We start from the raw sequence: 27624 nt of genomic DNA on the forward strand, positions 1-27624 counted from the left end.
CTGAATATTTCCTTGAGATAGTTAAAAGAGGCTGTCTCCTATACTGTATGTTGGATAAGTAACCATTCCAGTCCAATATATCATATAAGAGAACAGTTAACAAGAAAACACACTTATCAAAATTCCTTCCAATAGTAGCCTAAAACCAGCACATGATTTAGCTGCTTTGGCAGCATTCTTTTCTCAGTGACTCACCACTATGTGGCTGATAAAGCAGTGAAAAAAATGGCTGCCATCTGTAGTTACTCATTATGTAAGCCTAGGCTTTCAAAACAGTGTGACACCAAGATAGAGAAAACTGTCTGATACATGCTTTTAGTTTAGATTAATTTTATAAAATGCAAGAGGATCTCTCCATTAACTAATAGTATAGGTAATGAGATAGAAATCAGAACTACTACAAATGCATTATAGAGTAGAATACAGAAGTTGGGTGGAAAAGAAGAGGTGATTTCAAAAAAATGTGTTTGGGGAAGGGAGGCTGCTGCTTTGGGACCCTATCTACAAACCGGCAAAATTTAAAAAAACACTGATCATATCCTTAAAGTGTATTTTAAGAAGGACATCTTCTTCAAATGATGCCCTGAAATACTTCAAATTCAATAGGGCAGTTTTTCATGAATTTACAAATACATATCTAAGAATGCAGGTTCTTAGAACGCATGACAGAATCCTGGCTTTGCTATTTATCAATGGTATGCCCTTGGGAAAGTTATTTAACCTCTATGAGACTTAGTTTCCTCATCTGTGAGATAAGAATGATAACAGTTTTTATAAAATAAGATGTTAAGTTTTTATATCATGAAGATTACATTAGATAATTCGAAAACAATAAAAAGAAGCAAAAAAAAAAAAAATAAGTAAAAATTACCTCTTCCAGTCCTGAAACCTTAGCGTCTTTTTCCAAGTTTGTTTTTTGTCCTTAGTATATTATCGCTTGTCAAGGTTTGTTCACTACAAAACAACTGCACATGGATACAGCCCAAACTCTCATTTAGCCCTTATCATCTCATGGCTTTTTCTCTTTTTTAAAACTGATATCTTACTTCTAATTTCTTCTCTCTCTAAAGAGAGAATCTTATCACTCAACTCTCTACTTATAAGCCATCCTACCAACAACTCGCTCTATGTCCTAGAATCAAATGTACAATTCATAACTTCTAGTTCCTAACTTCTTCCTTCCATCCTTCAATCCCTTCCACAAATACTGAGCAACTACTATATTCCAGTTTCTAGAAAATAAGGAAACATCAGTAAACAAGGGATACGGCCTCTATTCTCATGGAACTTATAGTCTATTGAGAATGTTAAAAAATTAAAGAAGCCCACCGTGACCCTGGCATAGAATACAAGGAGATGGGCTATTTTAAGAAAAAGGCTCTACCATTGGGCCCTGGAAACTAAAACTGTCCTCTTCAAGTCAACAGTGATCTCAAAGTTGTCGAATTCACAGCTTCCCCCCCCCCCAAGTCCACAATGAACTCTGTCTATATGTGATACTACTGAGTTTTCCAAACTTCCTGAAATTTTCACTATGTCTGGGCTTGCCTGACACTATAGTCTTCTAGGCCTTCTTCTCTGACCAGTCCTTTGTTCCATAACAAATTACCACACACTCAGTGGCTTAAAACAACAGAAATTTATTCTCTTGATGTTCTGGAGGCCAGAAGTCCATTAAGGTGTCATCATGCTCCCTCCGAAGGTGCTGGAGAAGAATCTTTCCTTGCCTCTTTCTAGTTTCTGGTGCTTCCCAGCAATCCTTGGTTTTCCTTGGCTTGCAGTGGTATCATTGCAATCTCTGCCTGTCTGCACATGGTCTTTTCCTCTGTGTGTCTGTGTCTCTGTCCAAATTTCCTTTGTCTTGTAAGGACACTAGTCATTTTGGCCCACTCTAATCCAGTATGACCTCATCATATCTTAATGACATCTGCAAAGATATTTCCAAGTAAAGCCACATTCTGAGGTTCCAGGCAGAAACGAACTGGGGGAGGAGGACACTATTCATTTCACCACAATTCCTCATCTACAATTTACTTACTAGTTGTAGTGAGCTTTCTCATGGTTCTGTCCTCAGTTCTCTCTCTTATCTTTGAACTCTTCACTTTCTCTGAGTGTGACTTCTCTTTATTTACTTTCATTGCTTCAATTTTTACTTCTATGAGAATGACTCCCAAAACCATTTCTTAAGTAACTCTGCTCTTGTCTGAATTGTCAGCCCACATTTTCAAGCTTGTGGTAGGCATTTTTACTGTAATTATTCCTCTAAAACCTTAAATTATAAGTGTTTGGTATAGAACTTATTATCTTGTCCACACTCTCCACTGCCCCATTTTCCTCTGACAGTTCCAGTCCCCATTAATGGTGTTCCATCCATTTAGTCACCTAGAATAGACCTACAGAGTCATCTTTAGTTTCCCCTTCTCATTACGGTCCATGTCCAGGCATCAAAACCTGCTTATTCTGCCTCCAGATCTCTCTATCTTACATTCATTTCCTCCTTCCCATTCCAACTGTCATTCTTATTATTTCTGAGTAATTGCAATGTGCTCCAAACAGTCTCCATGCATCCAATCTGTAGCATCCTCTAATTCATCGTTTCGTCTGTAATTGGCCATGGTCATTGCTGAGCTCAATAACCTTAATGATTACCCACACAGAATGAAGTGCTTATAGAATAAAGCCCAAATATCTCAGCATAGCATTTAAAACCCTCCACTAATGTGTTTTAAGCCTATTTTTCACACTCATCTCCTACTATATTAACTTCCTTCTCTGGACTTCAATTATAACACTTATTGTATTCTGCTTGGGAACTGTAGCTAATGTACTTGTTTCATGAAGCTTATATTGTAAGCTTTTTGAGATAATGTATGTAAGGGACACCCTGTAAATATTATTAATCATCGTTACCTTTTGGTCTTCTCAAGTTTGTAGGACAGAACAGAATCTAAGTAAAGTGGAAAAAGATTCAAAAAGTACAAATACCCAAATGTCCATCAACTGAAGAATGGATAAATGTGGTATATCCATAAAAAGAAATATTATTTGGCAACAAAAAAGAATGAAATACTGATACATGATACAACATAAACTGTGAAAATACTATACTAAATGACAGAAGCCAGTCATGAAAGACCACATTTATATAATTCTATTTATATGAAATGTTCAGAGTAGGCAGATATGTAGAGACAGATTAGTGGCTGCTTAGTGCTGGGGGACAGGGAGACTGGAGGGTGATAGCTAAGGGGGTCCTAGGTTTCTTTTGGAGGTGATAACAATGTTCTAAAATAGATTATGGTGATTACTGAACAACTCCATGAATATATTAAAAACCATTGAATTGCACCCTTTAAATGAGTGAATCGTATGGCAGGTGAATTGTATCTCAACAAGGCTACTAAAGAAAAAGTGCCAATAGCATAAGAGAACCAATATCCTTAATTTTGATGTTGCATTTGAAAATGCTGCTACAAAATGCGTAAGGTAATACGATTTGATTTTTTTTTTTTTTTTTTTTTTTTTTTTTTTTTTAAGAGATAGGGCCTTGCTATGTTGCCCAGGCTGGACTTGAACTCTTGGGCTCAAGCAATCCTCCCGTCTCAGTATCCCAAGTAGCTGGGATTACAGGTGCATACCACATTGGCTTGGTTTTTTTTTTTTTTTTTTTTTAAACTAGGAGTTAAATTAAAAAATTGAAAGGCATGAGTGTTTGAAAATACATGACACAAATGAATTTTCTTCAGGCCAATGTCTTTTTGAGAACAATAAAGAATTTGTAGTTTGCAATCAAAACTCAGTTTTCCTCCAACATTTAAAATCTAGGGCAGAACAAGAGGCAAATTGGCACCTGGAGATGGTAAGCCCTTAGCAAAATGTAATAATTGCTAAGACTTATCTAAGACTTATACAGGACTTACTATATGCTAGATACTGTTCCAAGTGCTTTTTATATCCAGCAATCATTTATTCCTCCCAACAACTGAAGTATGAGCTGCTATTATTCCCAATTTGTAGATGAGAAAGCTGAAGTACAGAAAAATTACATAACTTGCCGAAGGTTACCAGCTGACCCTGGATTTGAACTCAGAGACTTTAGCTCTAGAATCTGTGCTCTTAACAACCAGGCTATGTTGCCTTTCCTTCTGTTTATTGTTCTCTTCAACAATGTAGCTTCCAAGAAATAATCTATATTTAATAAATAATGGTTTTTATTGTGAATATTATAGGGAGAAATACTACTTGGCAGAGAGGGATTCATAAAAAAATGATCATAGATCATCAATTCATATTTACTACACTTTCATTTTTTTACACCCCAAACATTTTTAATACTGAGTAGTAAACATCAAACACACTCTAATTGCTAAGCATAGTTCTTCATTTCCAGAAAGAAATGTTCTCCTCCCTTTAAATGTGAGGATATTTAATAGGAAAAGAGAAATAGGCTAATAAAATTTCTACCACCAAATAAAGTGACAGGACAAAAATGACTTCAGTATTCTTCCAGTTTGCAAATGTTTTCCATTTACTTTAAAAGCACATCTTACTGACAGATTCCTTCCCCACCTCTTACTTTTGTGAAGGGCAAGGAATGCTAGCATTTCAAACTATTTATTATTTTTTCATTTCAAAAATCTTATTTGCTTAAGTGTTCTCTACAGATTCTGCCTCAGCAGACCTTTCATTAAGGAGCTAGAAAACGAGTTTTCTTACTACACCATAGGCTAACTGAATCTCACAGTTGGGCAAGAGGAAAAGCAGGTTACAGTGCTGGCGGGCACAACAGACTGTGGACATGGTTCCTCAGACTGCTGTTGTCTTCCAATATCTCTTCTTTCCTCCTTCCTCAGCAAATGAGCCCCAATTTCCCTTTTAAGTATGGTACAAGTCCCATGTGACACAATTCTGGACTCTGGGATGCTGGCAGAACAGCAGTGCAGGGTGTGGGTTCCAAGAAATACCAGTAAAGGGAGATGGTATGCTATTTTTTGGTTCTTTCCTCTTCCTATGGCTGCAGTAGGGACAAGATGCTTGAAGCCTTTGCAGCCTTCAGGAAAACCAAGTGCGGAGGACAGCAGAGAAGCAAGCAGCAGAAAGACGCCTGGGCCCTCATGACTATACAGAGATACTCATGGTCTCAGATCGCCAACCTTCAGACTGTTCCCACGTGTTAGAGGAAATAAACTTCTATGTTGCTTAAGCTACTGGTATTTTGTATTTTCTGTCTCTCATATCTGAACCTAATCCTAGTTGATATAGAGCTAAAAAGTCCCAGCACCTTCTTGTGTTCTTGTGATTCTTCATCAAAGACTCATACATAGCTTATAGGGGTCTACAAACTTCCTTCAGTTGTATGTTAAATGTCACGTGCATTCATGCACTTTTTCAGGCAGAAGAGTCCCATGGCAACTCATTTAACTTTTCAGATCCTCAGCTTCCTCATCTGTAATAGGATAACAACATCCCCTCTGCAGGGTTGATTTCAGGCTTAGAAAGAAGCTGTGTAAAGCATCTCACAAAGAGAATAGTGCCTAGCATAGTAGGCATTCCTCTTTATTTCCAAAACTGCATAAATACTTTCACCATACTTCCCATTCAGCTTAAATATTGTGGTCATCTTTGACTTTTCTTACTCTCTCATTAGATTACCATATTAGTTGTGAAGAACAGAGATTACTTCTCTACATCATCTCCTGCATTCTTTTTCTCTGTCCCCACTATTTCTATCAGGTTATGGCCATTGTGATCACTCTGAGACCCCTACCAGGTCTTCTCATTTCTGGTCTCTTCTTCCTCCATTTCACCTCTGCCAGACTACTAGATTAATTTACCCAAAGTCCTAGACTGCAATGGTTCTCCAACACCTATCGAATGAAATATAAACTTCATACTGTAAATGTAGTCAAGGTAGCATAACACAGAAGAAAGAATTATGGATTCATACACACCTAGATTTGTGTGCTAATTTTACCCCCTTACTTGCTTTATGGTCTTGGGAAATTTATTTAACTTCCTATAACCTGATTTACCTTAGCTCTAAAGTGGAGATAATAGTACATACCATAGAGGGTTATAGAGAAGACAGATGAGACCTGACATATGAAATGACAAGTTTGGTGCCTAGTACCTACTAGGTGCTCAATAATGTGTCAGCTTCTCCTTTCCCTTCATGGAATGGATATAGATTAAGCAGCCAAGTCTGCAGCTTATCACTCTTCCGCTAATCCCATACTTGTCTAACCTGTGCTAGTCAAACCAGATTATCTGTGACTTCCCAGAAATACTATGTTCTGCCTTCTCTATTCAATTCTAAAGTTTTGATCATACTGAGTTTTTCTTTATATACCCTTTTGTCCCATTTTATCTGTTTAAACCTACTCATCCTTCACACCTCAATAATCATCTCCTCCATGAAGCCTTGTCCTGATGTCTCCAGTCAGATGTAAACTTTCTTTGTTCAAAAAGGCACATTCTCTGTGCCTTTTCTATGGCACTTCACGGGGTCTGCCTTGCCTTGCTTTGTGTACTTGTCCCTCCTATAGAGAGCTAGAACCCTCTCCACTTTTGTATCTCTCTCAGCATCTAGCCCAGGTCCTTTTTATCTGTATTTACTGAGCTAACCTCAAAATTCTCAGGCGGGGCTCTTTTCAATCTAGTCCTAGATCCTTTTTTCATACTTTCACAACACAATGAAGACAGAATGATTAAAAGTGTATTTGGGGAATACTCTATTTTAGATTTTTCTTTGTCCAAAAAAGGAGGCAACAGCTTCTGGATGCAAAACACTTAGTAGTTCATCTAGCACTGTTACCCATCATTCAAAAACATTTATTATTGTGTCCATTGCATACACAGAACTTTTTGCTTTCCTTTATTTCCTAAGAATCTGGCTTAGCCTCTTACTTCCCCAAGGCCCTAAGAGTTTTTTTTTCTTTTCTGCATTTCAGCAACAATGAGTCTCATATCTGGCTTTGAGCACCCCTCCTAAAGATCATGGATAGGAGCAAAGCCTTCTGGGACACATTATTAGTACAGCTGCCAGTGGGCAGGAGGTGCTTATAAAATAAAAAGGCTCAGGATTCTGGGAACATATGTGCAGCTATAAGTGAACCACCCAACACAGCTTGAAAAGAAACACCCAAGAACACCTCCTTTTATTCTTTCTAAGCTGTGTGTGGAAGAGGCAAATCATATTAGATTGCAAATAACTCTCAGAAGGATTCTCTTTCGATAGTGTCACCATGTGCTCATATCATAACCTTTGCCTATTAGGTCCATGTGCTTTAGAATTACAGGAAGCTTGTAAAGTCAAGTTTAAAGCAGCAAAAGTCTAGTTTCTAATTTATTGGATAATATCAAGTATTATTATCTGACTTAGAACATTTTCCATGTAATTGTGAAAAAGAAAAAAAATCCCACACAACTATAAGATTTAATGAAGCTTTAGTTCAGTCTGTGGAAAAGTAGTTGATAAAATGTTATTAGAAAACTAAACACAATAAAATCACCACTAAGCTACAGACATTAAACATCACATTGTAAACTCAATTTGAAAAATAGAAAATTACTTTCTATGTAAAATTCTCAGACCTCATTAGAACTGGGAGAGTATTCATAGAATTTTTGAATTTGCCAATGTATTACATAGTCGTATCATTAAAAAGAAAGCACTGGCCAAGAAACGTATTGATTTTAGGCATACTGGGGACAAGAAACTATCTCATGTGTGTCTGTACGACAAAGGACTTTGCCTAACCTACATTTGGGGAGGATACTAAGGGAGGACAATGAGAGGATTTAAAAAGTGTATGAGGCTTTTCTCCAGATGCAGATAGCCTTTGATGTGCAGAGAGAAACAGCTTTGCCAGATATTTTCAAAGGGAAAAGCTGGAAAAACCATAACAAAAAGGAGTCAATTTTTTTTAGAGAGGCAGTCTTTCTAGACACCCTCTGCTAGTGGTGATTTTTTTCCTCAAAACCATAGACCATATTTGAAAGGCTTAATTCTGAGAAGAGCAGAAACAGCCATTGCAGACTGTTAGAGTCAGTCGGACCAGAAAAAAGCAGCTGACAGTGTGAGGCCAGTACTGACCTTGAGTTTGGCCAGGGTGGGAAACGAGAGCAGTAAGAGAGATGTGACATAGGATAGATCCTTTGGTGGGTTTCTGCAAAGCTCACAATGACCCCCAATTCACAGCTATGTTGCTAAAATGTTAGCCCACCTCATGGCCATATTTGATTGGGCCAACCTGATAGCAAACTGTGTCAATTAGGAATGTGGATCGGAACAGAGGCTGGACTTGTAAATGTGACCTTGGAAGCTCTCGGAGCTGTAGGGAAACTACCAGACAGCCTGAAAGTGGGGGGTAAAAAGTCTCTTGAAAGGGAAGAATAAAACAAATACAGAGAAAGAAGCAGAGAGAAGGGATAGTGAGCGAATACTCCCTGGGGTTCGTATCGTTCATTCCTGGCCCCAGTCCTACCAGAGGCGCAGCTGCATTTTGCCCTTGGCCTCCAGGACTTCTACCTCATCTTGATATTTAGCCCCTCTATTTTCTTGCTTAAGCTAGCTTCAGTGGGGTATCTGCTACCTGCAACCGAGAGAACTGTAGCAGGCATACTACTGCAGAGGCCACTGACTGTGTAGCTGTGGGAAAGGTAGTGTCTCTTGTAGCGGTTACTCTCAATGAAAGCATTCCATTCGCTAATCACATGCAGAGCCAACATTCCTAACAATTATTACAACATTAACAGACTATAAACACAAGAACATCCTTCTCAGAAAACAGGGATTTCCTGGCCTAACACAGTAGAATCTGGGGGCTTTGATCAGTTGTCAGGATGATGACGATGATGATGATAACAGCTACCATTTACTGAGTGTCATAATAATAATTTATTGAGTCTTTAACTATGTAAGGCATGATGCTAGATGCTTTACACACGTTATCCCTATTCCTCATACTTGGAGGTGGAAGTTTGAAAAGGTTTATGACATAATGAACAACAGAGATGTCATCTGGGAAAGGCCAGCCTGCTGTGCCTGCTGGGAAGGCAGGTAGACACAAGAGGGCATTTAATGTGATAGATTCACCATGATTCAAGATCTGGCTGTTGGTCCTGTAGTCTCAGAAAATTTCAGTGGTGTTCTAGCACTGACTAGACTTAGCAATGCTGACTCATGCTAACAGATTTCACTAGAGACTGATATATAAACCAGATGCCAAGTTACTAATTTACCATGAGATGTATAACTGCCAAGTAGCCTGGATACTGATGCTGGCTGGACCAGTGTATGATACTTTCTTTGTAGACAGACTACACTGGGAGCCAAACTATTAGAATGTTGTTTAGGTGGTTACATGATTTGAATGTTAGACACAGAGATTTGACAGCTGCTACATTCATCTCCATAAAGCGGATTTAGCTACCAGGTAAAGCAGACACTTGGGCACCATTTCTTTGGATGCTGCCAGGAAGGCCTCAGCCAACAAATGCTTCTGTGACCCTCCTAGATTCCAGAGCTGACTAGTCCTTCTTCTGAAGAAAACATTCTTTCTTTAGAAATCTTAATGCCCAATCCATCTTGTGTGTTTGGGAGTCCTTTTGTTGATTTAAAGTTACTTTGCATAATTTTAATCTGATTCATTATTTGATGATTTAACAGTTTAAAGTAAAAGGATAATTTTATTTTCCTTCTTTCCACATTTCTCAGTAGGGTGGCTATTATCCTAGTGTATCATCTACAATATTGTTCCCCTAATTTTTTACATATAGGAGAAACAACATAAGTTTTGGAGTAAGACCAGGGATTAAATTCTGGCACCCCCACTTTATAAGTTTCCTGATTAGAGACCAGTTAATTAACTTTTCTTGGCCTCAGTTTTGCCACTTGTAAAATGAGGATGATACCTACCTCACAAAATAAAGTGAAATTGAATGAGGTTATTCATGTCAAGTACCTGGCACAGTGCTGGGTGTAAAACACATAATCATAAATACACATTGGAGCAAAAATAATACAGATCTCTACCATTTAGGTTCTCCTTGTGTCTTAAGAATGTTTGTGCTATAACAAAATACCCCAGATTGGGTAATTTATAAATAACAGAATTTTATTTCTCACAATTCTGGAGCCTAGGAAGTCCAAATCAAGGCAGGTTCAATATCTTTGAACATTGAAGGTGAGGGTTGCTCTCTTCTTCCAAGACGATGCCTTGCTGCTGCATCGTCCAGAGCAGGGAGGGACACTGTGTCCTCACATGGTAGAAGGGATGGAAGGGAATAAACCCACTGCCTTGAGTCCCTTTAAAAGGGCCCTAATCTCATACATGAAGGCTATGCTTTCCTGACTAAATCACCTCCCAATGTCCCTACCTCTTTTTTTTTTTTTTTTTTAACTTTTTTTTTTTTTTTTGAGACAGAGTCTCACTCTGTTGCCCAGGCTAGAGTGAGTGCCGTGGCGTCAGCCTAGCTCACAGCAACCTCAAACTCCTGAGCTCAAGCGATCCTCCTGTCTCAGCCTCCCGAGTAGCTGGGACTACAGGCATGCGCCACCATGCCCGGCTAATTTTTTTCTATATATATTTTTAGCTGTCCATATAATTTTTTTCTATTTTTTTAGTAGAGATGGGGCCTCGCTCTTGCTCAGGCTGGACTCGAACTCCTGAGCTCAAACGATCCGCCCACCTCGGCCTCCCAGAGTGCTAGGATTACAGGCGTGAGCCACCGCGCCCGGCCCCTACCTCTTAAGATTATCACACTGGCAATTAAACACATGAATTTTAGGGAACATTCATGTCATAGAAACTTAATTTCTAAGTATGAAATTTTTTTATTCAATATTCTTCCAGTGTGGTTTCACTTTGATTTTTATAATCATATTAGCATTACTTTAAAAACTATTTTTCTCTGACTTTTGAATTGGATAAACAAAAGTGAACTGGGCACAAGCACACTGATTTCTCTGGCTTACTGTTCTCCTTCTCCACCAGAAATAAACAAATGACACAGCTTGCTTTTTTCTTTTCTCTTCCTGTTACCCTTGTGAAGATATCTTTTTAGGACTCTAGTCATGATTTTTTCATATAAGAATTTTGTACTAAATTCTGAAGCTTTTGTATAGGAGGAATCATGCACTTTGGGAAAATCTGACGTCTGAAGGATAAATTGAATTCATTGGAAAAAAAGAATAAATTTGTTACTAATGCTGCACAATTTCATAATACTTTCTCAATGAAAAAGGCATTTTCAACCTTCAGAATTTGCTCTTGTTCTGTCAGTACTGTATTCTTATTTTCATATTTATTTTCATTTATATGCTGCACTAAACTTTTAGATATCTTCATTTGGAATGTGACAATGGGCCAAACTAAATATCATTTTTCCTCAAGAGGAACAAGGACAAGCACCATGACAGATCTGTATGCGAGTTAAAAATATCCATTATCAGTTTTACTACAAAGAATGGATTAAATATTTACAAACTGGGATTATGGGTGTTTTCAAAATGGAATCCTCAATAGGCAGTGGATACCACAGGATTGGGAGAAAGGAAAACCCGGTATGCGCCATATACAGTGCCAGAAATTTCTTATATCCAGACTCACTTAAACTGCACAACACTCCTTCTAGGTTGGTGGCATTACTTTACCATTTAGATGCTAATTACCAAATTAGATGCTGCTTTTATTGACATGTAAATATACTATTAACACTTAAAATTTAACATGATAAAATTATAAACTAACTACAAAATTTTATTCAGAATCTATAGTTTGATTTAATATTATGGACATATTTTCTACATTTTTAATTATTAAAATTATAAAATACATTCCATAAGGTGATATGGAGAGTTTGTTTATGAATTTCATTAAGAATCATGAAATGATGGAATATAAACAAACAAATTTGAGGGTTCTGTATTAAACTCAACTCTATAAGGTCAATTTTTCTTATGAACTAAATGTTCCTGAAGGAGAAAGTCACCCAAACTTTAATTCTGTTTTTAGGACTAAAGCCAAGGAGATTAATCTATTTTTGTATTTAAGAACTAGCCTCTGTTTAAGCGGGCAAGTGGGCTTGGCACAATATTCAATGATCTCACCAAGAGCCTGAGTAACGTAATGACATTACATAGTGTGTTTACAGCAGATGATACCACTGAAGATTAACACAATGCATCCTGATATATAGTTCAGGGTGGAAAACCAAAACACATTCATTAGCCCCATAAAAGAGTGATAAATAATGTAATACTTTTGAATAATATGAAATAGGAACATGGAAATTCATGCATTCATTCATCCATTCAATACATTTATTGAGCACCTCTACTGCAATGGATATTGTAAGGGACATAATAATGAATTAGATGTGATCCCTTCCTTTAGAAACATACAATCTAGGAGGAAGACAAGATATGGGCACATATGTTCAAATGTGAGGACTAAGGTAAAAAGTAGCATAAAAGTGGCACCATGAAGTTCTATAGGATGTCAGGGGAGGATGATAGCATGTTTGAACACAGTTTCCAGGAAAAGCTTCATGGAATATATGGCATTGTAGCTGTTCTGGAAGTGTGGGTAGGACTTCAATTGGTATAGATGGCAGGGATTCAAACGAAGAAGTGGTGGGACATTACATGCTGGTTTGGGGAATGCCAAATAGACCAGTTTGACTAGAGCACAGATTGTGCCTAAGGGACTGCAAAGCAAAGCTGGGGAAGGGGTAGGTTATACAGAGTTCTCAAGGTCAGTTTAGCAGGGTGATTGAGATACTGAAGGTTTCCTTCAAGGAATTATTCAGTCTACCTGTTCTTTTAAGAACTTAGTAGGATCGGTTGGAAGGAAGAGAGATTGAAGGCTGGAATTCCATTTGGAAGTCACTTTTAGTGGTCCAGGCATTTGTATGTGGAGGAGTGAAAAGAAAGAAATAAATATTTATTAAGAGCTCATTATGTGTAAAGCATTCACTTAAGTGTATTACTTATAATATCCCATTTGATACAATATCCCACAATAATCATGACAGGTAAATAACATACATTAACTCCAATGTTCAACTGAGGAAATTGAAGCTCCAAGAGATCAGTAGTTTGCCTAAGGTCACTGAGTTAGTTAAAAAAGGGCCAAGAATTGAGACTTCAAAGCCCATATTATTTGCATTATACCAGGTTGATAAAGGGCCTTCCTTTTATAAGCTCCCTACAATTGAAGATCAGCTGTACAGTATTTTAGCTGTGCCTCTAACATAGAACTAGAGATAATTACATACAGTAGGAGAATGATTCTGACAATAGACAGATTCTCCTTGAAAGCCAAAATTAGGGAGAATCTTTTACCCTAAACAACCACAGAAACACCCCTGCTAGACTGAGCTTTTAATGAGTGGGAAGTATCTTACCTGGATCCCCAGGAGCAGGTCCAGGGTCTGGTACCATAGGTGCTCAAGGAAAAAGCTGTTTTATTGAATCAAAACTGTGGTTCACACTATGTGTTTTCTGTTCTTAACAGAAGCTCCAAGGAAACAAAATAATTTGCATGGTCATAAGATTACAATTCAGTGTTGTTCCCACAGGTAAGACCCACACCAAGTCCTGGGATAAATCCTGCTCCTAGTCAGGAGAATATGAGGAATGACCTAAGAGCTCAGCAGCATGGCAGCAGTCAGCCTTGCTGCCAGTCCTGCTCTGTTCCACCCCCCAAGCTGTAGATTTTGAGCATCCCTTCTCACCAGCAGGATTTACCTCTCCCTTTGAACTTCCAGTAAATGCAACCTTGTTGTGCTCCCTAGGCCTGCATCCCTGTCTTTGAACTTTGTCCACATTTAGGTTCCTTACTTCTTCAACAAAATATGAAACATGGCAAGACCTTTTTGATACCAACTATTTGCTGGCTGAAACTTTCCAGGCTTCCTTTATGCAGTGTTTTGCTTATGTGCCAAGCCCACTGCCTGGGTCCCTTGGACTGTCTCAGATCTCCTGGACTACTCCAGCTGGTCTGCAGAGTCATCTGTCAGAATCTGGCTCTCCTTGGTCTAGCCTGTGTGTATGCCTGATGAAAAGAGTTTTGACAATAATTGTCATTGTACAGGTTGAGTATTCCTTATCCAAAACGCTCTGAACCAGAAGTGTTCTGGATTTGGGATTTTTTTCAGATTTTGGAACATTTGCATACACATACCAGTTGAGTATCCCTAACAAAAAAAATCCAAAATCTGAACTGCTCTGATGAGCATTTCCTTTGAGTGTCACATTGGCACTCAGAAAGTCTTGGATTTTGGAGTATTTCAGATTTCAGATTTTTTGTATTAGGATGCTCAACCTGTAATATTGGCAATACCCATATTTACAAAACTCTTGCTATGTGCCCAGCACTCCTCTATGCATTTTACAAACATTAATTCTTATAATCATCACATTATTAGCAGTCTCATTTTTTGATTAGGAAAAAAAGCAAAACAAAAAGCCCTAGGCTAGGAGGTTAAGTTACTTGTCTAATGCGACATTGTTTGCAATGGCAGAGCAAGAATTTGAACTCATGCATTTTGGTTATAGTTCCTCTTCTTAACCACTATGCTCTCCTGTCCCTCTAACAGCAGTGAAAATATAGAGAACATGCTATTAGTGGATGTACTGACTACATCAGATGCCCTATTTAATACAGTTGACATAATAATACCACTAATAATTAGTTATTAGACTTATGTTAATAAATGTATTAATATTTAGCTATAAGACTGAACCCCAAAATCTGTTGGGAAGATTTCAGCCTTTACATGATGTTGAAACTTTAATATATATTTTCATTTTGATCAAAAATCTACAGATATTCTGTATTTAGGCAAGTCTAATAAGAAAGTATAATTTACAGATATTGCTATTTAGCATAAATAATCCAAGAATACTAACAGAGAACATAATCATGACTGTGACCTTGATAGGGAGAGAAAAAAAATCTGAGGATTTAAGAATCATCGTGGAAATTGCTGACATCTTGGTAATCTGGATCATTCTGTGTACTCTAGTTCACTTGACAAAATGATTTTGTGTTTCATTGTTACCAACCAAGTCATAAGATGAACGTCTGACTAAATACATCATAACCAGGAATTTAAATAACAAATAAGACTATAATAATACCTATATTAATATGTATCTTGGACTATGACTTGCATTACTACTCTAATTTGGTAAGAACAGAGCACTCATTAAAAAAATTTGGTGAGTGTCTCTATGTACTAGGGACTTGAAATATGCGATCAAGACATACAACAAGGAGCTTATTTTCTAACAATAGAGAGAAAAAGACAACAAGAAAGTAAACACATAAATGCATAAGATAATTGTGAATAGCAATATGAGCTATGGAGTAATGGTAGTAGGCTAGCCAGGATGACATTTGAGCTGGTACTTAATAGATGAAGACAGAGAGTGGTGATGTTCAAAGGTGAGGGAAGAGCAAGAGAAACGACTGGGGTGGTGTGCTCAAGGAGGAAAAGGAGGTCAGCGTGGCTGGAGCAGCGTGAGAAAGGGGGAGACTGACAGGAATTTCAACCAGAGGGAAACAGATCCCAGATCACAGGTCCTTGTAGTTCAGAGCAAGAGATTTGAGTTTTGTTCTAAGCGTTAGAGGAATTCACCACAGGGTTTTAGGTTAGGGAAGTGATATAATATGACTTAGATTTTAAGAACATCACTTTAGCTGCTGTTTGGAGAATGCATTACAAGTAATCAAGGATGGAAATATAGAGACCAATTAAGAAGCCATTGTAGTAGGGAACAGATGATAGTGGCTTAGACTCAAGTTGTACCAGTAGAAACAGAGAGAAGTAGATAGAACAGGGACATATACTGGAGGTAGAACTGACAGGCTTGTTGATGGGTTAGAGGTAGGGAGTTAGGGAAAAAGCAATCAGGAATGACTCCTAGGTTTTGAGTGGATGGTTGTGTGATCTAGTAAAAGGTGGAAGACTAAGGGAGAAATGGATTTTAGGAGAAACTCAGATCAGTAGAATATTAATAGGTACAATAATAACATGGTGATAGCCACAATGACATTTACATTAAACTCAAGGAAATGATAAGCAACAAACTTTCTCTAAACCATGAGGAATATGAACATTGTTTAGATAGAAAACCAGCCTACCTCAAGCCCCAAGATCAATTTCAGTTCTGAAAATGAAAATTACAGTCAGCCAGTTCTGGCCTTATATGGGCATATTTTATTTCACAGAGCAGTTCTTAGAAACTCTCAAGAGTGTGGGACACATGGTAGGCACTCGATAGAGGTGCAGTGAACTGAATGATACCTGTTTGTCCCATTATATTTAGAGGCCAAGTAACCTACCCACAAAAGAATGAGTAGAATTGGGAACTCTTGAAATTGCCACAAATCATGAATCTGAATTACGTTATTCCCTTATTTAAAAAATTTCTATCTGTGTATATATATATACATACATGTATACACACACACATATGTACTTCTCTGATACTATTAACGTAGAAAACAAGCATGCTCCATTTTTCCTAATACATGATCAGCACATTCCTACAATGTTTTTATTTTAAAATGAATAGTCATTACATACCTGTAGCACATCACCAAGGTCTGCTGTGCTAATATCTGGATCCTCTGTGGTGTTGAAAGGCACAGGAGTTATTCGTACAAGGGTGAGCACTCTAGGTTCTGGATATCTCCATAACATCATCCCTGGGCTATCTTCGGTTTCATTATAAAATAAGACTTCATAGATACCAGGCAGTTTCAAAGATTCTGTCAAATATAAGTATAATTAATTACATGGCTTTAAAGGGAAACACGTTGTTTATTAAAACAAGAAAAAAATATGAGAATAAAAGAACATAAAGAAGCTAGCTGATCATTTTTATATGGTTTGAGACAGAAAGAAATTAAGAATTTCCCCCAATAGAGACTGAATGGTAATGTACTATTTTTGTATTACAAGTATTAATGCACTTTCCAAGTGATCTTGATGTGTTATTAGTCAATGTGCATTTAAAACACACCACACTCACATATTCTCATACTGAAGCTGTTGCTACTTACCAGCATCTTGTATATACTGAAATTGACCTGTCCGTAAGTCATCTGAACTTTGTTCACTTTTAAATGTCTGATTCTTTTCCGTAGGAGATGGCATTTGAGGTACTGGTTCAGAAACTTGCACTTCAAAATTTCCCTCCTCATAAAGGTATCCACTGAGTAATTCATGTAGAAGAACTAAACAATTCAAATGTTCTTGACCCCAGAAGACCTTTAAAATCATATGAAAAATTCTAGTGGCTTTTAAATACAAACATTTCTTGAGAATAATTATGTATAATCATATCTGAATTAATATAAGTCTATAATTATGCTCAATTTAATTACCAATAACAAATTATAATTTCTAAGAAGTAACTGACCTACAGGATGAAATTCTATTACTTGAGTAAACATATAACAATAAGAAAATAAACCACATCATATATTATGTGAATAACAATAAATTTTAAATGCTAGATTAATGTAATTATGTTGATGTGAAATAATATTTATGAATTAATTTAGCTAAGAGGGAAAAGAACACCTATTATGGTCTGAGAGAAGGCAATAAAGATAACCTAGGCCAAAATTTTAATAAAATAATAAATTTGTGAAATAGCTTCCAACATTTTGTCATAAGATTAAATAAACAATCCTTATTATAGAGTTCCTTTCTTTGCACTTTTATTCTTCAGAGAAAAAGAGAGGCAACCTGCTCAACGAACCCGAACTTACAGGGCTCCCAACTTCTGTGTTTAGTGAGAATACTCCAACATATAGGATTCCATAACCCCTGAGAATCAACTGTACTTCTGGGAGCTACGGTAGAGTTTCAAAACAAAAGGACTTGGTGTTTCCTCTAATGGAGAAGATTTAAGTTTTCTATTTCTGCATGTGAATAATATTAATCTACAATAGAAGTATGATCAGTAGGTTATAATAATTAATGTCTGGGGATTGAAAATTTCAATAATTTCTCTCTATATATTGGATAAAGGCAATAAATACAACTATAAATTCTAAATAAAACCAGGTAACACAGAAAAGACAAAAGAATACACAGTGGTAGAAAAGAACAGCCCTAGACCTCGTGGGTAGGTTTTAAATCCTAGGCTTAGGTTCTGCTCTCTGGAATTAAGGCATCTCATAAATGAAAGTAAGAGATATAATACTAGGTCTACTTTTGTTCTCATCAATCTTATTTTTGTTCTCATCAATCTTATTTTTATTCGATGCTGAAAAATAGAGAAAGGTGAAAAGTCAAGCCGGGGAGTAGAACACTGTGTTCTACACTTTAAATTGTCAAAAGATAGTCAGTGACTATAATCTAGAGATGATACATTGTATTTTGGTTTTGTTCTTACTGTTCTTAACGTGAAGTTACTTTGCTGCCTTGGGAAAAAGCTGATATAATCAATATTCTCAATAAAGTAGAATAAAACCACATGCTTATTGCTAAATATGTGAAGATTTCTGATAGATGCTAAAAATCTCCAAAGCAACACACACACAAAAATAAGTTATTAGGATCTCCCCAAATCTTGCTGTGTCATTAAAAAAACTAGTGAAAAGTTAAGGCAATACAACAAAAATAAGAAATTTATGTTTAGTATGCCTCCATTACTGACAAACTAGTCATTACAATTTTCTATCATTGTGAATCTCTTGAGCTTTTTGGATTTGTTCCAAGTTTGGGGGTGTATCAAATCACATAAAGATTAGATTAAAATCTAACCAAATAAACGATTATCAAGAAATAAGTTGGATAGCCTCACACATTCCATACTTGGCTGTAAGACAAATGCATAAAAGGTCGCAATGTGACTTATATATGAAATGTTGGTAACCCAGACATCATAGTATGTAAGAAACTGCTATTAGGAAATGGTTCTTATATATTGCCAGTGACTCTGTGCTTGAGACAAGTTGACTACTTTAATTACAAAAGTCAACCATTATTAAAAAAAAAAAGTTTGACCCAGCAATTCTACTCCTAGTTATATGCCCTACAGAAATGAAAATATATGTCCACAGAAAAAACCTGTACACAAATCTTCATGGTGGCATTTTACATAATAGCCAAAAGTAGAAAGGACCCAAATGTCCACCAACTGATGAAAGGATAAATAAAATGTGGTATATATCAATATAACGGAATACTGACATCTGCTAAAACATGGAAGAACCTTGAAAGCATTATGCTAAGTTGAAGAAGTCAGTCACAAAAGACCACATATTATATGATAACATTTATATGAAATGTCCAGAATAGGCAAATCTGTAGAGGCAGAAAGTATATTAGCGGTTTCCTAGGCCTGGAAAGACGGTTAGAGAGTTACTGCTAATGGGCATGGTGTTTTTTAGGGGTGGTAATGAAAATGTTCTAAAATTAACTGTGGTTATGATTGCACAATTCTGTAAATATACTAAAAAACCACTGTCTCATACACTTTAATTGTATGAATTGTATGATATGTGAATTATATCTCAATAAAGCTGTTAAAAATTTAATAAGATAGCAATGTGACAATACCCCTTTTCTCACCACACATAGATTTAAAATTTAGTGAAACAGCTGAAAAATGAACAAAGGCCAGTTAAAAACTTATGGAAAAAATATGGCCAATCCCCACAGACCTGTAGCAGACCTCCTCTTAAATCAATGGATATTTTTGGTATGGACTGTTCTGGGCCTGGATTGCCACTGTGTTTACACCATTTAGCTTCCAGATTGGCAGTAGCACAACATGGTCCTATCAGAATCCGACTTCTTTCTTTGAGACTTGTTTTAAGCAGAAAATCATTTATGCTGAGTAGAAACGATGACCCAAGAATTATGCCTGGAAAAAGAAAAAGAAATGGAGAAGGTATATATTATAATTCTTCCTTGTCAAAATATGTTTGGGTAAGAACTATCTGTATTTTTAAAGAGTGTTAATTCACCACTTATCGGAGTCTTCTTTTTCAATTGGCTTTCCATCACAGCTTCATGCCATTTATATAGAATTCTAGTTATTAAGCAGGTATACCTCATTCACATTCCTAACAAAGTAATATTTGCCAAAACATTATGACTTTTTCCATGTGTGAGTATTTTAAGTTTTATGAGTAGAGACGTTTCATTAAATTGCGCAAGTTTTTCAAACAACTACATTAAGAATAAGAACAGCTGCTTCATTTGTCTATCATTAACATGATGGGAAAGGGGAATTTTCTGTGATTTCCTACAGTAACAGAGTACAGTATATTACTTTGCTAGACACTCAAGTGCTTGACTGGCCCATGTTAAAATTCAAAACAATCAAAATATATAACATGTGTTTTCTAAAAATTTTAGTTTAATCCAAACTTCACACATCATAACCACTTGAAGTTTACAAAGTCTTAAAAACAGATAGTGGCAGGTTAGATTTATGAGAAAAACTATATGCTATAGTTCAAAGTAAATATACCCAGAAAAGGAATACACTTTAAAATGTAGGTTTTCTTTTGAACTTAAACTAGGAGTGTAGATCAAAACCTTTTCATAAAACCAACGGCACACTTTAAGATATTTAGATGCAAAGTTAGAGTGGTGAGTTAACTTTTCTCCCAAGGAGCTCATATTCTAAATTGTCATTGTGAATATTGAATTTCACCAGACCACGTTTGTAATGCTCATGGCTTATTTTTCTAATGATATTTGATCCTAAAAAAAGATGAAAGATTAAAAAACACCTTAGGCCCACAGTATACACATGTTTCAAAGTACAGTACCCACACTGACTTTTCAATTCTGTAGAGACTTGAAAACTTCATGTATGTCTTATGTTCCTACTGCAGAAATAAGATATAAAACCTCTAATCCTCCACAGAAGGCATCACATCCACAAAAACGTTAGAGCTTAGACTTCTGTTAAAAAATTATCATGGTGAAAATAAATTTCTTACATTTTTTCATCAACTATATTGTGGCACTGAAACTTCCATTTCATTTAAAGGGAAAAAATAGAACAGAAAATTAAAAAATAGAAATGATCCCCAGAATACCTAAAAATCAAAAACCATCTTTATTAATGTTGTTTATAACTTCAGTCATAACTTCCTGACTTAACTGCATTATATTTTCTGAAATATTTGAAACTTCTCAACAGTAAATACCTGCTAAGTGAAACGCATCAATTCATCATCCAGAAATTTGCCAAAATGGGATTATAGAAGTATAGGCTTACTTTGGTACAATGATCTAGAAAATGAGCATTAAAGCAATGTCAGGATTACATTACCCTTCATTCTCAAACACACGTATCTTGGTACTACCCTACATTGACATACCTAATTATCCTGTGGTAAACTTAATGTGAATGTCCTATTGGTCCCTTGTACATAAAGTGCTTTAATACCAAAGGCCTCCTCAAGGTTGCTTATCTTATTTAATGGTTATCATGATCTCTTCTGGCACTCAGATTGAAAAATCCTGGGGTTTTATTTCCTTGGGTACATTTGCAAGACTTAACAATTTCTATCTCATTCTCTCCAACTCCATTACTGCATTTCAAAACATCAAGGGAAAGACACCTCAGTTATATAAGCAATTGAAAGGGAAGACCGCATCATCTTCGAGCTCTAGTATTAACAGAATGACCGACCATGCTGGAGGCAAGGACCATCTTATTCAGTGCAATATCGGGTACAACAAGACATATCCTATTCACGACATGTTCCACTGAACTGAACTGGCAATTTAGAATGTGATCCTATTTTCAGCTGCCTCAAAATGTTTCTTAACTGGCAGACAGGAAGTAAAAGTATCTTTGATATTCTTCATTTTGTATCACTGTTACATAAGGCTGGATGGAAGAAATCTTAGAAATCATTTACTCCCAGTCCCCTTCCTTCAAATAAACATAAAAAACTTTCTATTCTGAAATAACTCTGAAATAATTTTAGACCTACATAACAGTTGCAAAAACATACTGTACAAAGTTCCCATATACTCTTCACCCAACTATGTAACTATAGTACAAATACTGAAATCGGGAAATCCACATTGATATGATACAATTGATTTACAGATCTTATTTAAATTTTGCCATGTATTCCTATTAATTTCCTTTTTCTGGTCTAGTATTCAACCTAGGATCGTCACTGAAATTAGTTGTCAAGTTTCCTTATAGCCTTCTTTAATCTGTGACAGATCCTCTAGCTTTGTCTTTCATGACCCTGACACTTTTGAATAGTCCAGGACAATTATTTTGCAGAGTATCTGTCAGTTTGGGTTTATCTGATGTCTTCTTATGATAAGAATAGGTTATACATTTTTGGCAAGAATATCATAGAAGTGATACTCTTAGTGCATCATACGGGGGTATGTGATACTCATGTTTTATTACTTGTAATATGGTCTCTGATCACATGGCTAAAGTGGTGTCTGCCTGATTTTGCCACTGTAAAATGACCATTTTCCTCTTTGTAAATAATAAATAACCTTGAAGGGACATACTTGGAGATCATGCAAAAAGAGATATGCTCTTTTTCATCGAACTTTTACCCACTCCTGTGAGCACCCACCAATAGTTCTTACCTGCAAAGATTTTCTGCAGAGTGTGATAATGGTGGTTTCCCAGTTCCCCCATTTAGAGCTGTCCCTTCTAATGCTCTCTTCAGCAGCATGTATACGAGAGCTATCCCTTCTACTCCACTTACTAGTTCAATTATTTATTTATATCAGTACGGACTCACAAATATTCATTTTATTTTATGGGTTATAATAGTATTATTGTTTACTTTGTTGCTTCAATTGAACCAGCTTTGGCCATCGGGAGCCCCTTTAAGTTGGGTCCTATATCTCTATCATTTTTCAGAACTTCTTTACTTCCTGGCCACAAAATGTTTCAGGCTCATCTTGTATTTTCCCCATTCTATCTCTCCAAGGAGCCTTGGTTTCTTTTGTTGAAGAATGGTATCTAGAACCCAAAATCTGGGCGATACGTATGCTCATTGCTACTGGGGTGTCACTGCTTCTAGGCCCTTTCAGAAGACAGAGCTAAGAAGTATATGTATGTACACTAGCCACGTATACATGTATATCTTTGTCTCTGTATCGATCCATCTGTAAATATATTAAAAACCATGAATTCATACTGATACCTCTGGTTCTGATCCAACACCACAGAGTGGTTTCTAGCCTCTTCCCTCTCCTTATTTGTAACCTCTTTCTATGACAGTGAGAAACCTTCTGACTATCCCTTCTGATGTGTTTATTTCTAATCCACCCTAAAACATCACTTGGAGTGTCAAAATTAAAGCAGAATAACAAAGACAAACATATAGGATAACTTTATTGAAGTAAAGGTAATTATCTATTAAAGAAAAGTCAGAAAGGGCTGATATTTAAGAATGAGCTTGACTCTGTAGTTTTCTGGAGCACATTGATGAATGAGATTACTTTTCTCACTCTATAGTGGTTTTCTTTTATGCAAGAATATTTGTAAACATATAATAAAATCTTATATTTGTAGAGATAAATACATACAGAATTTGGATCTTCTTAGATATTTCTACTATGCAGGAACTACTTCAAAATACTGATATTGTACTAGTTTCTCAGATTTTATCTAAAAAAAACTAGTACTGAAATGTCTAAATTTGTATAATTATACCTTATATATATTACTCAGAAAGTTATATATCTCTTCTTAAAGAAGAACTTGAGTTGATGGAAGGTTCTTTTTAACCCCCAAGTTAAACAATTATAAGTATTTATTGACTGAGGTAAGTAGAGAAAAAAGATAAAGGTAGGCTCTGAAACCTCAGGAAAATGGCACAGAATTAGAAAGCCAAAGGTCAGGCAAATATTTGGGAGTCCAGAACAAGAAGAAGAAAGAAAGTGGGCCAGACTCAGATGAACACTGATAGGAGAGGAACAATGTGCCTGAAATACAGAGACCTTGCAAGTGAAGTAGGAACTTACCCAGCTATGGCTGTATTTCAGTGACAGCAGAATCCAATGACCAGTGTTCCAGGAAATAGTCTAGCAGGAAGGGGAACTTGCCACATTTTATAAAAATTTGTGTCTGATATTCTCTGGAGTTTGATTTGGTTGAGGGATGAGCATGAGATCTAGTGAAAACCAATGAGATGTAATAATACTTTTGGGAAAGTGACACTTCCTCTTGCTTTCTGGTCGGAAGTTAGGCAAATGAAGGCCCTGGAGCTCCAGGTGCCCATTATGTAAAGCCTGAGGCTGAAACTGTGTAATACAGAAGGAAGAAACCTAATGGTCTCAGCCATGCCTAAGAGCAGCACTGGTCTGGAGCTTTTCACCTATGGGATACCGCTTAAACCAGTTTAGGTTGGATTTTCTGCTACTTGCAACCCTAAGTGTTCCAGCTGATACATATCTCCTAACCAACAGGATTTTGAAGGGTAATCCTGTCTTCTGTTCTCCCTTGATCTGGTATTTCAGTAAATTGTGCTACTCTCATGGCTTCAATGATAATTTCTGTCCTTATGACAGAGTACCCATAACCAGGTCTAATTTCTTAAACAAGTGATATTCCCATTTTTCTATTAATTTAATAACAGTTTTCAGGGAAGTTGGATATCCTGGGTAACCTTCAATCTGATATTTATGCATGCATGTATCCACTGTTCAACCAACATTTATTGGTTATCTACCATATACAAGGTACACAAAGATAAAGTAAATAATTAGCAATTTTCTTTCACATTGGATTATCCTTTGGCAATTTGTTAGCCTCAAGTTCTAAGATCTCAGTATGTCACACGGGGGAAAAAGACATCTCACATTTACAATACTGACTCTGAACTGTTGAAGAGCCTGAATGCTTCCCCGCTATCATACAAACTTTATTATTTGTGGCTTTCTTTTTATTCACTTTACATGCTATCAATTTTTTCACTCATTGATTATTTGAGTGCCTATGTGTAAGGTGCTGTTCATTTTTTCTGTTCCTTTAACTCTTTTCCCCAATAACCCACCCTCACTGTATTCTTAGTTTTTCTAATCCTTTCACAGTTTGTATTTGCCTGTATGTTAGTCCTACCGGCATTGACCATGAGTTTGTTTAAACACACAAATGACACTGAGAATCTAAGAAGATGCTAATATTTGTATCAAGGACATAGGAACAGGCATTGCCTAAAGGCATTAACAAAATACATGATATATGGATATATTAATAAATGTGCCCTGCCTGGTCCCTTATGTCCCCTTTCTTTTGTTTCTTGCCATATACCTATAAGGAAATTAGGTGTGGTTCAATTTTGACATTTACACAACTAATTCAACTCATCCCTATGTGTCTTCATTGCCCCACTATACGTGCCAACCTGCTATGACTCTGCTCTTCCATGAGGTGACCCAGTTACCTGTGGCACCACAGAAAGGCTCACCCACAAGTATCAGCTTTTAAATTTAAAACAGAACCTTAGTTTTATTTGGAATATTTCCTGCTACATTTTTAAAAAGCTGCAACAGTGTTTTTTTTTTCAGCATATCATGGGGGTACAAATGTTTAGGTTACGTATATTGCCCTTCCTCCTTCCCCCCGGAGTCAGAGCTTCAAGCGGGTCCATCCCCCAGATGGTACGCATCGCACTCATTATATACCCATCCCCTACTCCCCCCTCCCATCTGCCTGACACCTGATTAATGTTATTCAAACCAATTTGATGGTGAGTACATATGGTGTTTATTTTTCCATTCTTGGGATACTTCACTTAGTAGTAGAATGGGTTCCAGCTCTATCCAGGAAAATACAAGAGGTGCTAGATGACCATTGTTTCTTGTAGTTGAATAGTATTCCATGGTATACATATACCACATTTTATTAATCCACTCATGTATTGATGGGCACTTGGGTTGTTTCCACATCTTTGCAGTTGTGAATTGTGCTGCTATAAACATCCGAGTGCAGATGTCTTTTTTATAGAATGTCTTTTGTTCTTGTGGGTAGATGCCCAGTAACAGGATTGCTGGATCAAATGGTAGATCTACTTGTATCTCTTTGAGGTATCTCCATATTGCTTTCCATAGAGGTTGCACTAGTTTGCAGTTCTGCCAGGAGTGTATGAGTGTTCCTATCTCTTGGCATCCACACCAACATTTATTGTGTTGGGACTTTTTGATAAAGGCCATTCTCACTGGAGATAAGTGATATCTCATTGTGGTTTTGATTTGCATTTCCCTGATGATTAGAGATGTTGAGCATTTTTTCATATGTTTGTTGGCCATTCTTCTGTTTTCTTTTGAAAAGTTTCTGTTCATGTCCTTTGCCCACTTTTTGATAGGGTTGTTTGATTTCTTCTTGCTGATTTTCCTGAGTTCTAAATAGATTCTAGTTATCAGCCCTTTATCGGATGTGTAGCATGCAAATATTTTCTCCCATTCTGTAGGTTGTCTGTTTGCTCTTGTGACAGTTTTTTTGGCTGTGCAGAAGCTTTTTAATTTGATCAGGTCCTATTTATTTATTTTTGTTGTTGCTGTGATTGAGTTCAAGTGGTTTTAATCTTGGTGTAAGTGACCAGTATTAAGAGACTGTGGTGATCACTTAATAATAAAAAAATGGTGATGAATTTCAAAAAGGGTCATTTATAGATGGTAAACCAAACTTAACATCTTTACCACAAATTATAAAAATAATCCCTGGGACTCAAGACAGAGTTATTAATTCTCCTTTTCCCTTTCTTTCCTGAGAAGCTAGCCTATGAGACATCATCCCTTCCTTTTCATTTTTTTCATCAGGAAACATACTAAGTATCTTCCTTGGGATAATATGAATCTTACTTTATACATCACCACACACATAAACCCAGGCCAGAGAGAATACTCAGAGGTCATGTAAATTGGATACTTACACATTCACAATCCGGTATAAATGGCAACAGAAAGTTAGTTAAGGCATGTGTTATACTTCTTCCTAGTGGACTAATGCACTGTTGGACAAAATGCCTACAGGTAAAAATTACAAAAAGCTATCTTCTTAACAATGGAACACTGGAAAAGGCTAGATAATTTTTCAAAGTTCTCTCTGCATGTTTATAGCAAATATGACAAAGTGTTTATATTTGTTCTAGCTAGTGAACACACAGGTGCTTGATGTGTTATCCTTTGTATTTTCAGTACTTTTAATTTTTTCCCCTAAATTTCCAAAAATAGGAAGGAGGGAAGAAAAGAAAGAAAAAAATTAAAGAAATATGCTGCTAAAGTTTAGAACTTAAAATTATCACTTAAACTTCGAAAGCATGAATATTATTAAAGTGACTTATCTAATTACTGATCAGGTCATTTTTTAAAACTTTAAATGCTGAAATAATTTTAGGCTTTCAGCAAAGTTGATATCCTTCACCTACCTTACCTTAATGCTAACAACTTACATAAAACCAGAATATGATTCTTAAAAACTGGTAAATGAACAGTGACACAATACTACTAATTTATAGACCTTCTTTGAATCTCACCAGTTTCTCCTCTAATGTCCTTTTTCTGTTCCGGATCCAACCCAGGATCCCATGTTGCATTTAGCAATTGTGTGATCAGGTCATTTTGACCAAGCATACAGTA

At 36.5% G+C, this 27624-nt stretch overlaps 1 protein-coding gene across 1 annotated transcript in view; it reads right to left on the bottom strand.

Annotated features, from left to right (window-relative positions):
* VPS13B (vacuolar protein sorting 13 homolog B) overlaps positions 1-27624 on the bottom strand; it is a 754271-nt gene that overhangs the window by 132869 nt on the left and 593778 nt on the right. Inside the window, exons 37-39 of the mRNA XM_069465462.1 lie at positions 19695-19897; positions 17079-17286; positions 16600-16784 (exon numbers count right to left, since the gene is read on the bottom strand). Coding sequence (XP_069321563.1) covers positions 16600-16784; positions 17079-17286; positions 19695-19897 — 596 coding nt within the window. The remainder of the gene's footprint in view (positions 1-16599; positions 16785-17078; positions 17287-19694; positions 19898-27624) is intronic.

This window comes from Eulemur rufifrons, chromosome 3, assembly GCF_041146395.1.
Source record: "Eulemur rufifrons isolate Redbay chromosome 3, OSU_ERuf_1, whole genome shotgun sequence".
NCBI classification, from domain to species: Eukaryota; Metazoa; Chordata; class Mammalia; order Primates; family Lemuridae; genus Eulemur; species Eulemur rufifrons.